The 15,979-nt window shown below is 53.4% G+C and overlaps 2 protein-coding genes across 6 annotated transcripts; both read left to right on the top strand.

Moving 5' to 3' along the window:
• The first annotated feature begins 1,453 nt into the window (after positions 1-1,453).
• On the top strand, positions 1,454-4,517 carry LOC120684857 (heat stress transcription factor B-2c-like). 5 transcript variants are annotated; one of them, XM_039966731.1, is made up of 3 exons: positions 1,454-2,570; positions 2,698-3,599; positions 4,180-4,517. In XM_039966731.1, the coding sequence occupies exons 1-3, from the start codon at positions 2,271-2,273 to the stop codon at positions 4,262-4,264; spliced, it is 1,287 nt and encodes a 428-aa protein (XP_039822665.1). In that variant the 5' UTR covers positions 1,454-2,270; the 3' UTR covers positions 4,265-4,517. The 5 variants fall into 5 exon arrangements, with proteins under 5 accessions (XP_039822665.1, XP_039822677.1, XP_039822670.1 ...); XM_039966743.1 differs by lacking the exon at positions 4,180-4,517 and adding an exon at positions 3,805-4,179 and having other exon boundaries at positions 2,706-3,599; XM_039966736.1 differs by lacking the exon at positions 4,180-4,517 and adding an exon at positions 3,805-4,179.
• Positions 4,518-8,849: 4,332 nt separating this feature from the next.
• LOC120696132 (BON1-associated protein 2-like) lies at positions 8,850-9,868 on the top strand. The gene has a single exon (XM_039979275.1). The coding sequence runs from the start codon at positions 9,000-9,002 to the stop codon at positions 9,612-9,614; it is 615 nt and encodes a 204-aa protein (XP_039835209.1). The 5' UTR covers positions 8,850-8,999; the 3' UTR covers positions 9,615-9,868.
• Positions 9,869-15,979: the final 6,111 nt, after the last annotated feature.

Raw genomic sequence — 15,979 nt, 5'->3', positions numbered from 1 at the left:
AGCAATAAGTAGTCATCATATTGAATAAAAGAGAAGAACAGAAGAAAAGAGAAGATGAGTGACTGCAGGTGCTAACACGTGTGTACGGAGAGAAAAAATACATGTAACGTCCTCCCCGAGGTCGGGCCCGCTTACATCTGACTGCTTTATAGGACATAGACTACCCTCACAGACCAACACAAGTCTTTTCTACATACTTTGTCCTTATTCGTATGCATCCGAGAAGAACTTCAGTTACTCAAGAATATTTTATCTGAAGACTATAGAATTGTTTCATGGGTTATATTTATTTCATTCATCACCCCCAAAATATTTCACGTACGTTTTTCTGAAAATTTTAAGGTGTTTCAGTATTTTGTATTTATTTAAATAATTTTCTCTCATCTGGGCGTGTTTTGTTAGATGTCACATCAACTTTATACAAAAAGATAAATGTCCGCATGGAGTTCTAAATGAAGTTTTTTTGCAAAACTTTTTCAGGGATGGGTGTAACTTTTCGAGACGAATCTAATTGCTGTAATCAATTGATGATTTGCTACAGTGATACTACAGTAACCATCCTCTAAACGCGCGGCCAAAGGTCTCATTAGATTCGTCTCGCGATTTACACGGGGAGTTGTGAAGGTGATTTTGTAATTAGATTTTATTTAATACTCTAAATTAGCGGTCAAAGATAAACAAATTCCATAGAATAGAATGCTAACCAAACACGGCCATAAATTGAAAACTATTGTCAGATCAGCCCTAAAGTACGTGCTTTGACTGCGCTTATAGGCCAGAACTAGACGGCATTGGAAGGTAGGCCAAATAAACTAGTAGACGGTACGGTGTTAGAGTTTAGAGGTTAAAATAGACTAATGAATAGTCGAGGAGCCAAATACAAACTTGTTGCTTTAATTTATGTAAAGAAAACACCATGAACACCTTCAAAGAGAGGAAGATGCCGAGGAATAAACAACTCAAACTACTAGTAACCAAGGGCGGAGCTTCATTGGGGCCAAGGGGGGCCTTGGCCTCCTGGCCAATGAAAATTCCCACTACACGAATAGTAAAATGGCTACTGTTCATTACTGTAGCAAAAAGTGACCCCCTCATTTATCTGAAATTCAAAGTCAAGCTCCGTCACTTACTAAAGCACCATTTTGGTGATGTCTAGATATGGCGTTGATTCGGCGCCAGGCCCACAAATCATAACCTATGCAATAAATGGGATAGAAAGGGTATAATCAACCCATATCGTGAGAGCGAACCCTATTGGTGTTTAATTCTAAATGGGGTTGGTATCATGCACTTTTATGGAAAAGATAATGAATAGTATGAATTTTTTCCTAAGCTTTTTTAATCCTAAATGATTCCTTTGGTTTTACACAAGGTACATAAAAATTCACAATTACTCCCCAATTCTCTCCTACATTAGAGTTATTGCTAGCTTTCATGATCCCAAAATACCTTCAACAACTCATGACATATTTTTTCTTTTCCAAAATATAATAAATCACTCAAATTCAATGAGTGCTCATATACAGTACGTACTTCGTACCAAAATTTGACGGTTCTCTGCCTATGGATACTGTATTTCTTTACCAGAGGTCTCTAGCTGTATTTTCTGAAATGGTTGGGTGCACGACATCGAAAGAATTAAAAAAAATAGAGAAATAATCTTATCCCATCCAGCACCCGAGGCCCGACGGTCGACACGTGTCCCGTCCACCTTGGCCCACCTCCGCGCCTACCTGAACCTTCCAGAAGGAATGGGCGTGAAACAGCCACGGAACCTTCCGGCCTTCGCGCACTTTCCTCGGCCCACCACTCTGCTAGTCTGCTTCGCCCTCCCGCCCCCGGCGCCGAGAATAATCCTGCGCTATCTCCGATCCCGGCCGTCGGTGCCACGCCAGAGCCGCATCAGACGGCCCAGCACAGCGCCGCAGCGAGATATCTAGGCGGCCGGGCCCACTACCTGGCTAGCTTTCTCTCGGTACGGGTTGTTTTTGTCGCAGCCCGGTTCACAAAGCGGGTCGGGTTTTCTCCTCGTGCAGCTGCAGCTAGCAGCTGCTGCCTTTCGGCCTTTCCCACCGTTTCTCTCTCTCCTCCCCCTCTCATTTCCGTGCTCCTCCCGTTGGAGTACAAAAAACTTCCTATTCCGCAATCGAAGCTTCCAGAAGGCTTCTTCTTCCGTACCTTCCACCCAACGCGAGGGGTCTCGCTCGTTCCCGCATCTGGAAGCTAAGGTCTCCCCGGCTCAGATCCGGCCGGGCTGCTGCGGTGGCGAGATGGCCGAGCAGGGTGGCGCCACCGGGGAGGCTGGCGGCGGCAGCGAGCCCCCCGCGCTCGCCCCCGCCCCGGCGCCACCGCCGGCCGCGGAGGCGGCGGGGCAGAGGTCGCTGCCGACGCCGTTCCTGACCAAGACGTACCAGCTGGTGGACGACCCGGCGGTGGACGACGTGATCTCGTGGAACGAGGACGGCTCCACGTTCGTGGTGTGGCGGCCGGCCGAGTTCGCGCGCGACCTCCTCCCCAAGTACTTCAAGCACAACAACTTCTCCAGCTTCGTGCGGCAGCTCAACACCTATGTAGGATACGTGTGCTCGCCTAGCTCGTTTCTTCGATTGGGTTGGGGCTAGTATCTTTGCTCCCCCACGGAGCAGCGCCATGTCTTGTGAGTGATGATGTGCTCGGATTTCCTTGGCTGTGACGTAGGGATTTAGGAAGATCGTGCCCGACCGATGGGAGTTCGCCAACGACTGCTTCCGGCGCGGGGAGAAGCGCCTGCTCTGCGACATACACCGGCGGAAGGTAGCGCCGGTTCCGGCCGCGCCGGCAGCGGCTCTGGCGACCGCCGCCGCGGCGGCGGCTTCCGGGGCGGTGACCGTCGCGGCGGCGCCGATCCCCATGGCCCTGCCGGTGCCGCTGCCGGGCTCGCCGGCGCTATCCTCCGACGAGCAGGTGCTCTCCTCCAACTCCGGCTCGGACCACCCGCAGGCGGCGCCGTCCGGCTCCGGGGGCGCGTCCGCGTCGGGCGACACGGGGGAGGAGAACGAGCGCCTCCGCCGCGAGAACGCGCGGCTGACCCGCGAGCTCGCGCAGATGAAGAAGCTCTGCAACAACATCCTGCTCCTCATGACCAAGTACGCCTCCTCCCAGCAGCTCGACGCCTCCGCGGCGCTGTCCTCCGTCGTCAACTGCTCCGGCGAGTCCTCGGAGGCCGTGCCCCCGCCGCCGCCCCTCCCCCCGGCGATCCTCGATCTCATGCCCTCGTGCCCGGGCCTGGCCACCGCGGCCGCGGGCCTCGTCGCCGACGCGGACCCCGACCAGGCCGCGAGGCTGTTCGGCGTTTCCATCGGGCTGAAGCGGGCGCGGGAGGACGACGGCGACACTGGCGAGGAGGAGGAGCCGGCGGGCCACGGCGGCTCCGGCGCGGAGGTGAAGACGGAGGAGGCGTCGGATCCGCGTCAGCATCCATCAGGCAGCAGCAAGGAGCCGTCGCCGGACCAGCACCCGTGGCCCATATACCGGCCCACGCCCGTGCACCCCTCGATGCGGCCCTCCTGCAACGGGCCGGACCAGGGCGCCGGGTCCGACCAAGACGGGTCCAACTCCAGGTGAGTGGGCCCGCCCCCACCATGTAGAAGCTTCTAGTACCACCGATTAATCAATTGCCATATTATATACGGGCAGCTAATTGTCATTTTAGAGACACAATAATACTAGGTCCTTTTTGTGCTTTTTATTTATATTTATACTCTGCTAGTTGGGGGGATCGGGAAACTCATATCCCCTTGTTGTAATCTGCACTCCATTTCACAGATGCTTTTTGTGTATAAAATCAGCGGTCGTCAGAATCCATGAACTTCTCGCAGTTCCTCGTCAGCTCTAGACTAGAGTTGCAGCCATCTACATGTACACGGCATGGAACATGTGGAACCAAAGAAATCGCCGCACTTTCAGTGGGTTTCGCTCCCTTCGTAGTCCCTGCTGCCCTTGATCAAGGCAAAAATGGAAGTGAGGCGGCAGGCTTGTGAAGTCCGCAAGGTCGGCTAGTTATCCATGTGTTGTAGGACTATGAGTTTGAGTTTTTTTATGTAATCACAAACTATGTAACAATTCGTTTTCTTTTTCTTATATGATGCGGCAGTGCTCCTGCCTTTAAATTCAAAAAAAATAGAATCCATGAACTTTCAGGGAGTCAGGGTGCGCGTGGCCTGCTGTATTTATGCTTGATGATCGTGGAGATGAGAGGAGCATTTCCTGGATGTTGTTTCGATGATCGGGTGATGATCCATGCTCATTTTCGTCGCTCGGTTTGGCGGGTTTGCCTGGGTGTTCTTGGATTGGAACCGCGTGCTCACAAGATTTGTGGTGCATGTCAAACGACACGTTTGTAGATGCCAAACCATACTGGTCAGATAAGGGTGTGTTGTTATGGGTCTATTCAGAGAGGGGATTACTGTTCGTCTGTGTGGGCCCCGCCGGGGAACATCCGGACGTCATTGCCAACTAGAAGCCGCGCTTTGTTCTGATTTCTTGAAGTGATGAGGGCGTGAATGCTGCAGGGGATTAGATAGGGACGCGTCGCCCAATCGTTCTAGAGTCATGCGAAATGATTTGGCAGCTGTTACTTGTTGGCTTGCTGCTTTTTTTTTTCCTTTCTGGAATGCCATCGGAGTACCGGACGGTCGCATTTGCATGGCCAGCAGTAGCCGGGCGTCAACAAATTTCGCTCAACTTTTGGGTGACTATATATCCCCCGACCTGGGCAAGACGTGGTTGGTTCTTCTCGCTTTTTATAGAGCTATAAAAAAAAGAATACTATTGGATAGGTCAAAGTCAATCTTGGAGGTATTGAACTGAAGTTTGGGTCCACCCACGTGGATGAGTTGATGTTTCACGCTTTCAGCCGATCAAAATAAGGCCTAATTAGTCTTTCCACATGAAGCTCATCGCGTTGTTCAAAATATGAAGTTAATCGGGCTGCCACCATAGACTTTTAGACATGGTGTTTGTTTTTTTACTTGTTCTATTAATTGAGTTACTTTAAGAATGCACGACTTTTTTCAATAAGACGGATACTCAAATATCGTGACGAATAAACTAAAAGTTAATGTGCTAAACACATTTTAGTAAAGGCAACGTATGCTATGCAAACCACCTTCGTATGCAAATTATGAAAACTCAAATCTGAACCATCGAATCAAGATCCAAGGGGGGCGCAGGCGGAGTGGGAGGGGGGATTTGCAAAAGTGTGATTACCTAATTCAAGGGCGGGCGGTTAATTGTAAAATTACTCCTCTCCTCATGTCCCTTGAATCTTGATCTGGTGGTTCAGATTTGAGTTTTATAGTTTGCATATGAAGGTAGTTTGCATATCATATGTTGTCTTTAGTAAGAGAGGGATATATGTGTCAACTGCCGAGGTAGCTTAACTGCTATCTTTTGCCCCTGCCTTATTATACCACATTGCCAGTATATGTTTCTTTTCCTCCCTCTTCCTTCTCGATCATTGCCATTAGCCTTCATCTTGTTTTCCTACTTCTGCTCTGCTTTAACGGACGCGTTTCCATGACATCTATCAGCATTTCAACAACCACTTCTGTTCCCTCCTACCTAGCCAATTCGTAACATGCTTGCTTTTTCTGATTTGTTTTTTTTCCATAACCATCTAAGGTTGAGGGTGCGCAACGATGGACGACACCCTCCTAACCATTCTATCTCATTGTGTAAAAAAATATATCTCATTACCATTGTTCACCTCCGCTGCTGTTCACCTTAGCCTACATGCACCCTGTCCTGGCTATACTTTAGTTGGTTAAAGTTGTGAATATATTAATACTATAAACAAAAGGGTATCCCCTCTATTTTTTTTAAAATCAAAGTCAGGAGCACTGTCACATCATATAAGAAGAAGACGTCTCATATTAAGGGAAACAAGGCCAAACCATACAATGCTCAGTTAATTAGGAAAAGCCGAGCAAAAACTAACACGACGCCACACCCTGGGAGAGGAATCTACAATAGACCACCAAAGCAAGCGTCATCATTCAACGTTGTTCCATGCCAACACTGGCGCTGCCCGCTGCAAGCCTGGATAGAAACCACATCTCCTCCACCATGGCACTGTCCTCATGCCACACGCACATAGTCGTCGATCCCCCAGCCGCCACCGCGAAGCAAAACCAAATCTTGACCCTCGAATACACCTCAACTGCGTGGGGGCCTCGCCACATCTACCGCCTCACAACACAGAAGCAAAACCACCTTAAAGCGACACTCCGCCGCTGGACACTGCTTCGCCAAGATTTGCTAAGCCGTCGTAGTTTAAAGATTAACCTTACCACCACCGGGATCACCACTGCACCACAAACGCTGACCCAAAGCTAACAGCCACCATGAGGCCTCAACACCTCCAAACACAGCCACGAACGAGCCACCACCACCCAACGGGCCACTCCCACCCAAGGCCGCCTTCCCTCACCATTGGCAACACAACACTGCCGCAAGCCAAACCCGATCTCAAGAAGCGACGCCTCCAAGAAGGGCACAACACCAATGGCGCTGCCGACATTCGTCCATGAGTGGATAGGGTTTTCACCCAGAGACCTCTCATGCAACAGGTAGAGCGGCTCCACAATGGCGCCCCCAACGGGGAGAACGACGCCCGAGGGCGCCGTCACCAAAGCTTTCGCCCGAAGCAACCCCCTACCTATTGCACAAACACAGCCCACCCTGCGCCAACGAGCCGCGGCAGCGAGCCAGCGGGCAACACTTGCGACAGACAGACCTTCTCCACAGCAACCACGAAGCCTACGCTAGAGTGGTGGCCAGCACGCCCCGCAGCACCTCCATGATGCCCCGCAGCGCAGTCCAGACCACCCCGGTCCCACCACTATGGCGGAGCCGCAAGCTCCAGCCGAAGACAGGAAGAGGAAAGAGGGGAGCATCACCGGCCTCCCCACCACCACCTCCGCATTCACCGCCGTCCGCCGCACCACCGCCGTGCGCGTGCTGCAGCACGGCGCGCCGCCGGCAACCCGCCGCCGCTGCCGCACGAACGACACGCACCACAGCACAGGGAGCCGCCAGCCACCGCCGCGGCCGCCGCACCGCCAGTGCGCGCAGATCGAGGCTCGGGGCACCAGATCAGCCCACCTAGGCGGCGGATCTGGTGCCCCGAGCCTCCCCCGCCGACGAAACCCGACGCCGCCGCCTTGCATCAGATCCCGTCGTGGCCGCTGCTGGGGGAAGGCCGCCGCCGAACTCCTGCCTCCTCCACCTCCCCGGCTCCTCGTCCGCAGCCCCGTCGTGCCTCGCTGCGCCACACAACGACGACCCAGCCATGGCCGGCCGAGCTCCCTCCCCGCGCGAGCACCGGGAGCCCGCGACCCTCCTGGCGAAGGGCCTCGCCGCCGCCTTCCTTGGGGGCGCACACGAGCTTCCGCGCGGCCCGCCTCTGGCAGCGGCGGGGTGGGGTGGGGGGGGGGAGGGGCTGCGACGCGGGGGAAAGGTCAGATGTTTGACCATATAGATGACTGCCTTCATCCCCTCTAATTTTTGATAAGGCATATTTCATTCCATCTAGATATAATTTTTTTATGTAACACAGTGCGAACGCAGACACTCACATATATGCGCACATACACATACTATAAGTACACAATCGCAATTCTACCTTTATGTGCACCTTTGAAAGACTAAGAAGATATATTTTTTTAAGGAACTCACATTCCATTAACTCAAAGGCTCGGTGATATCACTGGCCACACTGTTCTCGACGCCCTCGGCCAAGCCTTCTCTGGAAAGGTCGGCACCAAGACAACACTTACAAACCTACGCCGCCAAAGCGTGCGCCACCTTATTACAATACCCTGGTAACAATCTCTAGGACGAAACTTATCTCTTTTTTTTTTGTGAATGTAGGACAAAACTTATCACGCTAGGACTAAAGGACATGTTCACATTTGGTGTCATATACTATTCCTCCGGTTGGAGCCAGTGCAAAAGAATCCGTCTCCAGCGCCAATTTTGCCATCAACGAGTGTATGAATAGTCACCACAACCGCCTCGTTGTTTACAGGTCGAGATAAAAGTTTTGACTTATGATTACTTCATTCACGTTTTTAATTGTATGCTGATGTAAGTTTGAATATGAATGCAATAATGACATCAGTTCCGTGTCAATAAAAAGTCCAGAATTTTGAAATAAAACGAAGGAATAGTAGTAGATTTTCTTTTGAAATATCTTGAACCTTACAGTGCGACGTATATTAATAAGGAGAAAGAGAATTGACCCTAAACCAGGCCAGAAAACTGTAATAATAGCATAATAAATCTACACCAGCGCGGGCTCTGTAGAATAATCTTGTTGCTGGATGTTGCTATCATGCATCATGGTATCTTGGTACGCTTGGATCGGACAAGCAAATACAAAGCCGGAGCCCGGAAGTGTCTCTGGGCTGCCCAGGCTGGGCATTATCGAGTTTTTTTTTTCCAGTAGTGGACCCGTAAGCAAACCTCATTTTCTGTAGACACCGCGTGATAAACTTTCTCGGCTGTAACAATGTGCCTGCCTAGCAATACACCGGTCTTATTTTATTATTAGGTGCACTTGATTGGATAGCTTCGATATAAATTCTGCCGAATTTACGATGTGACCGAATAGGACGCTACGCCAAACGAGCCGCTGCAGAAGCTATCCGTTTCGGGCATTGCTTCGATCGTTGGCGCGCGCGCACCAACGACGCCGCGTGGACCGAACCTTCCGTGATCGTGCGGCGCCGTGCATCGCAGTGGCAACTCGACCCGGAAGTCCGGAACGCGCAGCAAGAAATCAGATGCGTGCCCGACTCCACCGAAGGCTCCGTCCCTTCTCCTCCTCCATATAATCAGATGCGCCGCCGTGTCCTTGCATCGATCGAGTCGAGCGCGCACCGCACTCCGACCGTCGTCCTAGGTTTTTCTTCCGCCGTCGATCTAGGCCGCAGCAGACCCAGCAGGCAGCAGCGCACATGGCGCGGAAGGGGTGCGTCGGGACGGCAATGCCGGCGGCGGCGATGACGCTCGAGGTGACCGTGGTGTCCGCGGAGGGCGTCCGCGTGGCGTCGGGCCGCCCGCTGTGCCGCGGCGCCTACGCCGTGGTCCGCACCGCCTCGTCCTCCGCGCCCACCCGCGTCGACGCCGACGCCGACTGCCACGGCTTCCCGTACTGGGCCGAGGCCGTGCGCGTGGCGCTCCCCGCGGGGGCGCCCGCGCTGGACGTGGAGATCTGCCGCGCGCGCGCCGGCGGCGGGCGCCCGGCTGCCGAGCCCGTGGCGGCGGCGCGCGTCCCCGTCGAGGACTTCACCGTCGGCCCGCCGGGGCACCTGCACTGCCTCAGCTACCGCCTGTTCGACTCCGGGGGGCGCTGCGGGGCGCGCGGCCGCAACGGCATCGTCAACATCACCGTCAGGAGGCTCGACGGCGCGCCGCCGGCCCAGGGGAAGGCAACGGCACCGGCGGCCGGGAAGGCTGTGGACGCCGCCGCCCCGAGCGGGAGTGGCGTTTCGTGCTCTGCCGCCGCAGCGAGCCTGGGGAAACCGGCGGCTCCCGCTGGTGCGGTGATGGGGTACCCCGTCGGGTGCTAGGCGACTGTGCGTGCCAACATCAAGCGCTGTGTACAAATCAGCGCTACTAGTGCTAGAGTGTGGCTTCTGGGTTGCAATTAGCCTGTCTGATCTTGCAGTCAGGATGTTCTTGAGCTTTTTACGTTTGAATTTCGTTTAGGCATTGGATGATTCCAAGAACGTAAGGAATACCAGGGTCAAAATGCCAACGTCTGGCTCTGTGTATATAGGTCAAAACTAATCAATCTGAGTACTAGTTTAATGTCTGATTCTTGGGTGCAATCTTTGTCTGATCTTGCAGTAGGAGGTTCTTGTTGGGCGTGACTGGTTGGGCGAATCGAGCATGACCAGGCCCGCTGGATGCAAGAAGCCGGTGATTGGATGCCCGGATCAGCGTTTGGGCCAGGCCGACGAGATGCAACTAGCGCTCCGCAGCCAAACTCTCAGGGTACGGCAAAATCGAGCGTTTCCGCGTGGCCTGGCTCGTGCGGGCGCACCGAGCATGCAGCGCACCTAAAATTTGCCTGTTGTAGCTAGACTTGCATGCAACCAATCACTGGCTCCCTGCAGCCTGGCTGGAACATGCTAGCAACCAAACACACTCATCTTGCACGCGCTGAGCCTGGCCAACCGTGGCCTGGTTCACTGGTACGAGCCAGAGGCTCGATTGGGAAGCGAACCAATCAGCCCCTTTATATCATCTGGACGCTACTCACCAGTAGGATCGTTTGAATTTTTTTAATGTATTGGATGATTCGAAAGCATATTTATACAGTGTACTGGCATAGATGCTCTTGCGTTGCTACGGATTTTTATTCTTCCAACAGTGTCATTTGCTGGCTCTTTGCCCGTATGTTTCATAGTACTATACTGATGCGATATTTGAACAATATGTACATGGTCAATTCTCATGTACAGGAAGTAGAATAGAAAGATTGAACCAATGCATACCGTCTGTCTTCTCACCTGCCACCGGTAAATATAGGAAGCTTGTTGAAATGTTTTCCTTGTCAACAAAGAGAAAAAAGCAATACGTAGAATAGATAAAAAAAATGTTCCATCTTCGATCAGTTGCCGCTGAAGCCATCTAGATTGGATTCCAGGAGGGCCTCCTCTGCCTGTGCACGCGCGCCGCAAGGGGCCCCACGCAAGCTCACGCGCTTGGAGCTGCGCCAACAGAGGCGGCCGCCCGCTGGGAACCGCACCGCCGGACGGAAGTTTGCAGCCGCGGCAGCGGAACGGGCAGACCCGCGCAACGCGCCGAAGTAGGCCGCGGCAGCAGGGCCGCCGCGTGCTGCTGGGTCGCTCGGATGGGATTGCCGATGCCTTGCCAGTTGGGATCGCGATTGCGCCGCGCGCCTCTGTACTCCCTCAGCGTGTTCGGATCGCGATTGCAGCGCGCGGCAAAGGTGAGGAGCGACGGCGGCAGCAGTAGCGAAGAACAGGACTCGCAAGTTTACCAGGGCATGGCAAGGAGACGGTAGCGCCGGTCCCGGTTCAAGACGACACGAGCCAAAGGAGCTGCGCACGGCCTGAGTTCTGATCGAACACAACGCAGACCACTACACCTACAAGGAACCGGAGGGAGGGGCGTATGTGGTCCCACCCGTCAGTGACTATGGACGGACCAAAAGTTAACGTACAGTAGAAACGGTCCGCTTTTTAGAAATAGGTAAAGATAAAAAGAGGCCTTGTCAAACATTTTGGTCCGTTCCTTTCTGATGTTCTTCAGGATTTCGAGTTCTTGCTTGAGCACCTTTTCAAGTACCTTTCTGTGAAAGATTGGTTCACATAGAAAATTCCCTTGGGTATTGTTTTGTTTGTTAGGCCCATTAGGCTTGGTCTGTTGGACCCCAAATTCGTGCATCAGGAACAAATTGGCCTGTGATTATCTGCTTCCCCTTGTTGGACTTGGACCGAGTTCTTGCGTTGACGCGTGGTCGGTCCCGGTCTGTGGAATTTTGTTGATGGATCCTGACGCTGAGTCAACTCTGAAATTTGCCCACAAGTATGAGACCAGGGCTACGCATTGAACGATTTGAAGAATGTTAGAAAGAACAGGGGGTCAAAATGTGAACCTCCATCTTTCTCATATATCCTACAAATAAAATCTCCGTGTTTAGCTCAAAACCACTAGATGTTGGTTTCAGGGTTGCAATCTGTCTGATCTTGCAATAGAATTTTCTTGTTCTATGATCTGATCACTAGTAGTATTCAGTAGGATCATCTATTTTTTATGCGCTGGAAGATTAGAACGAATGTAAGAGTAGCCCTTTCAAATAATTGCTGCATTCTTCTCTGATGTTCTTCAGGTTGTCTAGTTCCTAGTTCATCCCCTTTTTGGTTGTTGCGTAACGCGCAGCTTACGTTTCTCAATGGATCATTCACGCTGAAACTACCCTGGGCATTGTTGTTTCCTGGGCCCGATGGGCTCGGTCAGTTGGACGGAACTCGTGCATCATGAAGAAATTGGCCTGTGATTTCCCTGCTTGACTGCTTCCCCTTGTTAGACACTGGGATCGAGTTCTTGCGTTGACGCATGATCCGGCGGGATCGATACGCTAGAATCATGTCTTCTGACTGGTCCGTGGAATTGTGTTCAATGCAGTTGAGTCACCTCTGAAATTTGCACGAGTATATCGTTGTTCTGGTCATAAGGTTACCCCCCAAAAAAATATATATATAATTACTTTTTTTAAGCGAACGGCACAGTAGGATTCAAATTCTTGCGTTCGCATATGGTAAGGAATCAAAATTAACGTTGGCTGCAATTTATCTCTTGACTGATCCGTGATTTATGTTGCGATGAGTTTCATCTTCGTTCCAGAATGTTACTGCACTGAAACCCTTTCCATGAATGTCGCTGCGCTGAAACCCATCCCTGAATCAGCCCTGAAATTTGCACATCCGCACGTCGTTGCTCTGGTCCAATGGCAATCGCACAGATGTTTCGGATCCACAAATCCATGCCAACGAAAAGCCCAAACTCCGAGTCTCCGAAGCATTGTCCAGGAAAGAACTCAAACTCGTGGCATACTAGTACATGCTCTCATCTACCGGGGCCCAAAGTGAAGGAGAGCTCCGGCCTCCAGGCTCCATCGTTGGTTCAACTAACGTCTTGGCGAAATGGTTAGCACAAGAAGCAATCAAGTTAGGAGCCCCCAATAACCAACAGTTACCCCGTTTTTTCTCGGAGCAATTCATTTTGTACGGGGTCATTAGTTTGGGTTTCAGTTTCGACCACTAACTGCACCCTGACGGCTCAAGCACTTCGGCCTTCCTGCACTAGTGTTTCTTCAGTAACGAACTTGATCATTGGTGCTCTCAGTAGTACTAGTACTAGATCACTGGAGTCAGTGGATAACCGGGCCAACAAGCTCGTTCGAATACGGGAGACTGGGAGAGTTCAGGTTCCAGAGTAGTAAGTCTGACGGCGTGACCAATGCAAGCAATCCACCTAGTGTTCAGTCATCATCTTTTTCTGAACGAACGGAGGAGGCGAGTCCTCAATTCCTCACATCCTCTTTGATGTCTTCTTGATGGCGATACCCTGGCCTGCTGCTGAGCACTGACCGCAACGAACTGCGCGCTTTTGCTCCGTCTCGGTAGGCGCTTTTAAATGGGTTCCCGCACCCCAAGACATGCAATCAAGGTGGCTGCCGCGGCTTTCCTGTGGCAGTCGAAAGCGCACATTCATGGTGGCTGCTGCTGCTGCCGCCGCTGCCGCCGCTGCCGCTGCAACCAGCCTGATCGGTGATCAGCTACGCTATGAATACACCGCGCATGCACAGGTCTTGTTTTCAGCAGCGTCAGGCAAAGGTCTCGTCCCAAACGACGACGCGGAAACGCACACCGCCAACGACGACGCAGACGGACAGCTCCATGAAAACCCTATCCAGTGGATCGGAGGAGCAATGGAGCATCATGGCATTCCAGACTCCAGAGGTGTTGAAGAGTGAGGTGCAATGGAGCTCCGATCGGACTCGGAGTATATATATACATACTCCTCGCTTCGTTGTCCTTGCTCGTATACGCAGCCGTCTCGTACAGATGGAGAACTTGCCGTAGGAGTAGCAGCCCTGCCCGCCCATACCTAGTCAAACACGCATGCATGTTCGTCCAGGTCCAGCCATCGATTTGATTCCTTGAAGAGCAAGTGGCTTGGACGTCTGAAGAGCCATGCATTCTTTTCAGAGTTTATGATGAAAGTCCTCCAAGGGGCACGATATAACTCGGGCTTTGTCCATATCCAACTGAATGAGAAATAATGAATTTCCTGGAAGAGTACGCAGAGAAAAATGCATGAATGCGGCATCAGTGCCACTCAATGCTGGAGTAGATGTTGGCAGTGCAAGGGTTCTTGTCGAAGCCATTACTGGGCTATCCGTCAGCATCCGAGACTCGTCGTCTGACCTCTGAACTTGGGCTCACTATTTCGGGCTGCTCCACCTCTTCAAGGAGTTCAGAGACCGGCGTACGGCATACAGCGTGCCACGCAGGTTAGGTCTGAATTCAACCCTAACATGAACCTCTGTAAGTTGAGCATCCGATTCCATCATGCTGTCTAGGCTGAACCAATGATAATCGTCCAACATCAACCAGTAGAGAAAAGTGATGAAGCTCGCATCGCGGAAAGGGCAGAGAGGAGCCACACAAACACCAGAGAGGAAAGTTTGCAATGGTATCCAAAGCAAGAACGTCAAAATGCCACAACCAAAACAGGATAGAACAGCTAGTCTAGGCATTATGGGCATCAATCATCATCAAACGGTTGCTTAACATGTCAAGGGCAGGACTCCTCCCAAGCCTTGGAAGAAAAAAAAAAGGATCGGAACGCTGAAAACGGCCATGGCGGCGTATCCATCCAGAGACCAGAGGCGTGCGTGGTGGCTTGATTAGGCCAGCATTGACGGTTTGACACTGGCGCCGCAACGTCAAGCCGATCGGAAAAAAACGGTATGGAATAAACGCATTTCCATATAACGGTGTCGGAGTACTACCCGAACACGTGGCGGTTTTTATGATGAGACCCGGTAGTGATTAGTGCTAGTGTATACAGCTGGAAATACCACATCCCTAATCAATGTTGTTCATTAGTAACGGCGCATGCATAGTGTGCCATGACTGGATCTCTCCCTGGATTTTTGTCATCTCTTCAAATCTGTTCATTTACAGCCCCAAGATTGTCATGGAGCAGCACGACTGGGGGCGCCCCGCATGTCGTGCGCCGCGAGGCAAAGCATACGCCGCCCCGCCGCAACAGTGGCTAGCGTGACAGCAGAGCGGCGTAGGCAGGCAGCCCGCGCGTCTCTATGCCCTGCCGTGCCTCCTCGGCTCCACCACGCCCGTGCCCGCGGCGCCCACGCGGTGCCGTGCCACTGCCACCGCCTCCCAGTACACCATTCGACCGTCCGGTGGTTGGGCGCGCGGGTGCTCGGACGGGGGGCGGGCGGCCGTGTGTCCGTCGCACCGTACCCCTCTCGCCCGCCGCGCCGCTCCGCTCGGGCGCGGCATTTACTCCCCACCTCGCCGTGCCAGCCGAGCCCCAGCGGCCGGCCCCCCGTCTCGCTCGCGACGCGAGCTAACCCAACGAACGAACCAGCCTGCTGTCTCGCCGTCGCACCGGAAAAACCCCCGCCCCGCCCCGCCAGCGCCGCCCCTCATTTACTCCGTCCGGCGGGGACACGCTGGGCATTTCCCCGCGCCGCGCGCCCGGAGGAGGACCCATCCACCCCGTACGGCACCCCGGCCGCGCCCGATTGAATGGCCGGCCGGGCCGGGCGAGGCCAGCAGCCCGGGCTCCGCCCGTGACAAGTCCCCGTCACGTTCGCCCTCCCACTCCCCCCTCCTTTCTGGCCTGCCGGACAGCCGGACTCCCCTCCTCCTCCCTGCTCCCGCCGTGCCACCCGCTTTTTTCCACGGCATTTTTGCGCCCCCTCCTCGCCCTACAGCGCGGCTGACAGCAACTCAGTCTTCCTCTCTTTTTTTTTTCTTTCTTCTTTCTTCTCATCGCCACCCGTCTCCGCCTCTCTCGAAGCATAAAAATTGGTCGCTGTTGTACTCGGCGTCCATCCAATCGGGACATCCCACGTCGGCGCGCGGCCGGTCCCCCTTCCCCTCGGCCTCGAGAGCAATCGTTTCGTCTCGTCTGCTGCCTGGCCATCGCCGCCGGATCCGTGTGGTATGGCCGTGCCAAGGTAACACAGACCCGGCCGCGCCGCGCGGCCTGCGCTTACACCGGGGGCCCATTTGACTCTCGCGCTCGCCTCCGTGTGCGGGTCAGCCAGCCCCACTTGGTTTCCGTGCACCCTCCCCCCCGGTGGGCCTTGTTCGTTTCCTCCGGCTGGTCCCCCGGAACCGTGGCCTCGCGCCTGGTTTACGCTGCG

This window comes from Panicum virgatum, chromosome 2K, assembly GCF_016808335.1.
Source record: "Panicum virgatum strain AP13 chromosome 2K, P.virgatum_v5, whole genome shotgun sequence".
Taxonomy (NCBI): Eukaryota; Viridiplantae; Streptophyta; class Magnoliopsida; order Poales; family Poaceae; genus Panicum; species Panicum virgatum.
This window is presented reverse-complemented; position numbering and strand designations above follow the sequence as displayed.

Coding starts and splice junctions, on each gene's coding strand:
- LOC120684857 (XM_039966726.1), top strand. CDS start 2,271: ATGGCCGAGCAGGGTGGCGCCACCGGGGAGGCTGGCGGCGGCAGCGAG. Junction 2,571..2,705: donor TGCGGCAGCTCAACACCTAT/GTAGGATACGTG, acceptor GTAGGGATTTAG/GAAGATCGTGCCCGACCGAT. Junction 3,600..3,827: donor CAAGACGGGTCCAACTCCAG/GTGAGTGGGCCC, acceptor GTATAAAATCAG/CGGTCGTCAGAATCCATGAA.
- LOC120696132 (XM_039979275.1), top strand. CDS start 9,000: ATGGCGCGGAAGGGGTGCGTCGGGACGGCAATGCCGGCGGCGGCGATG.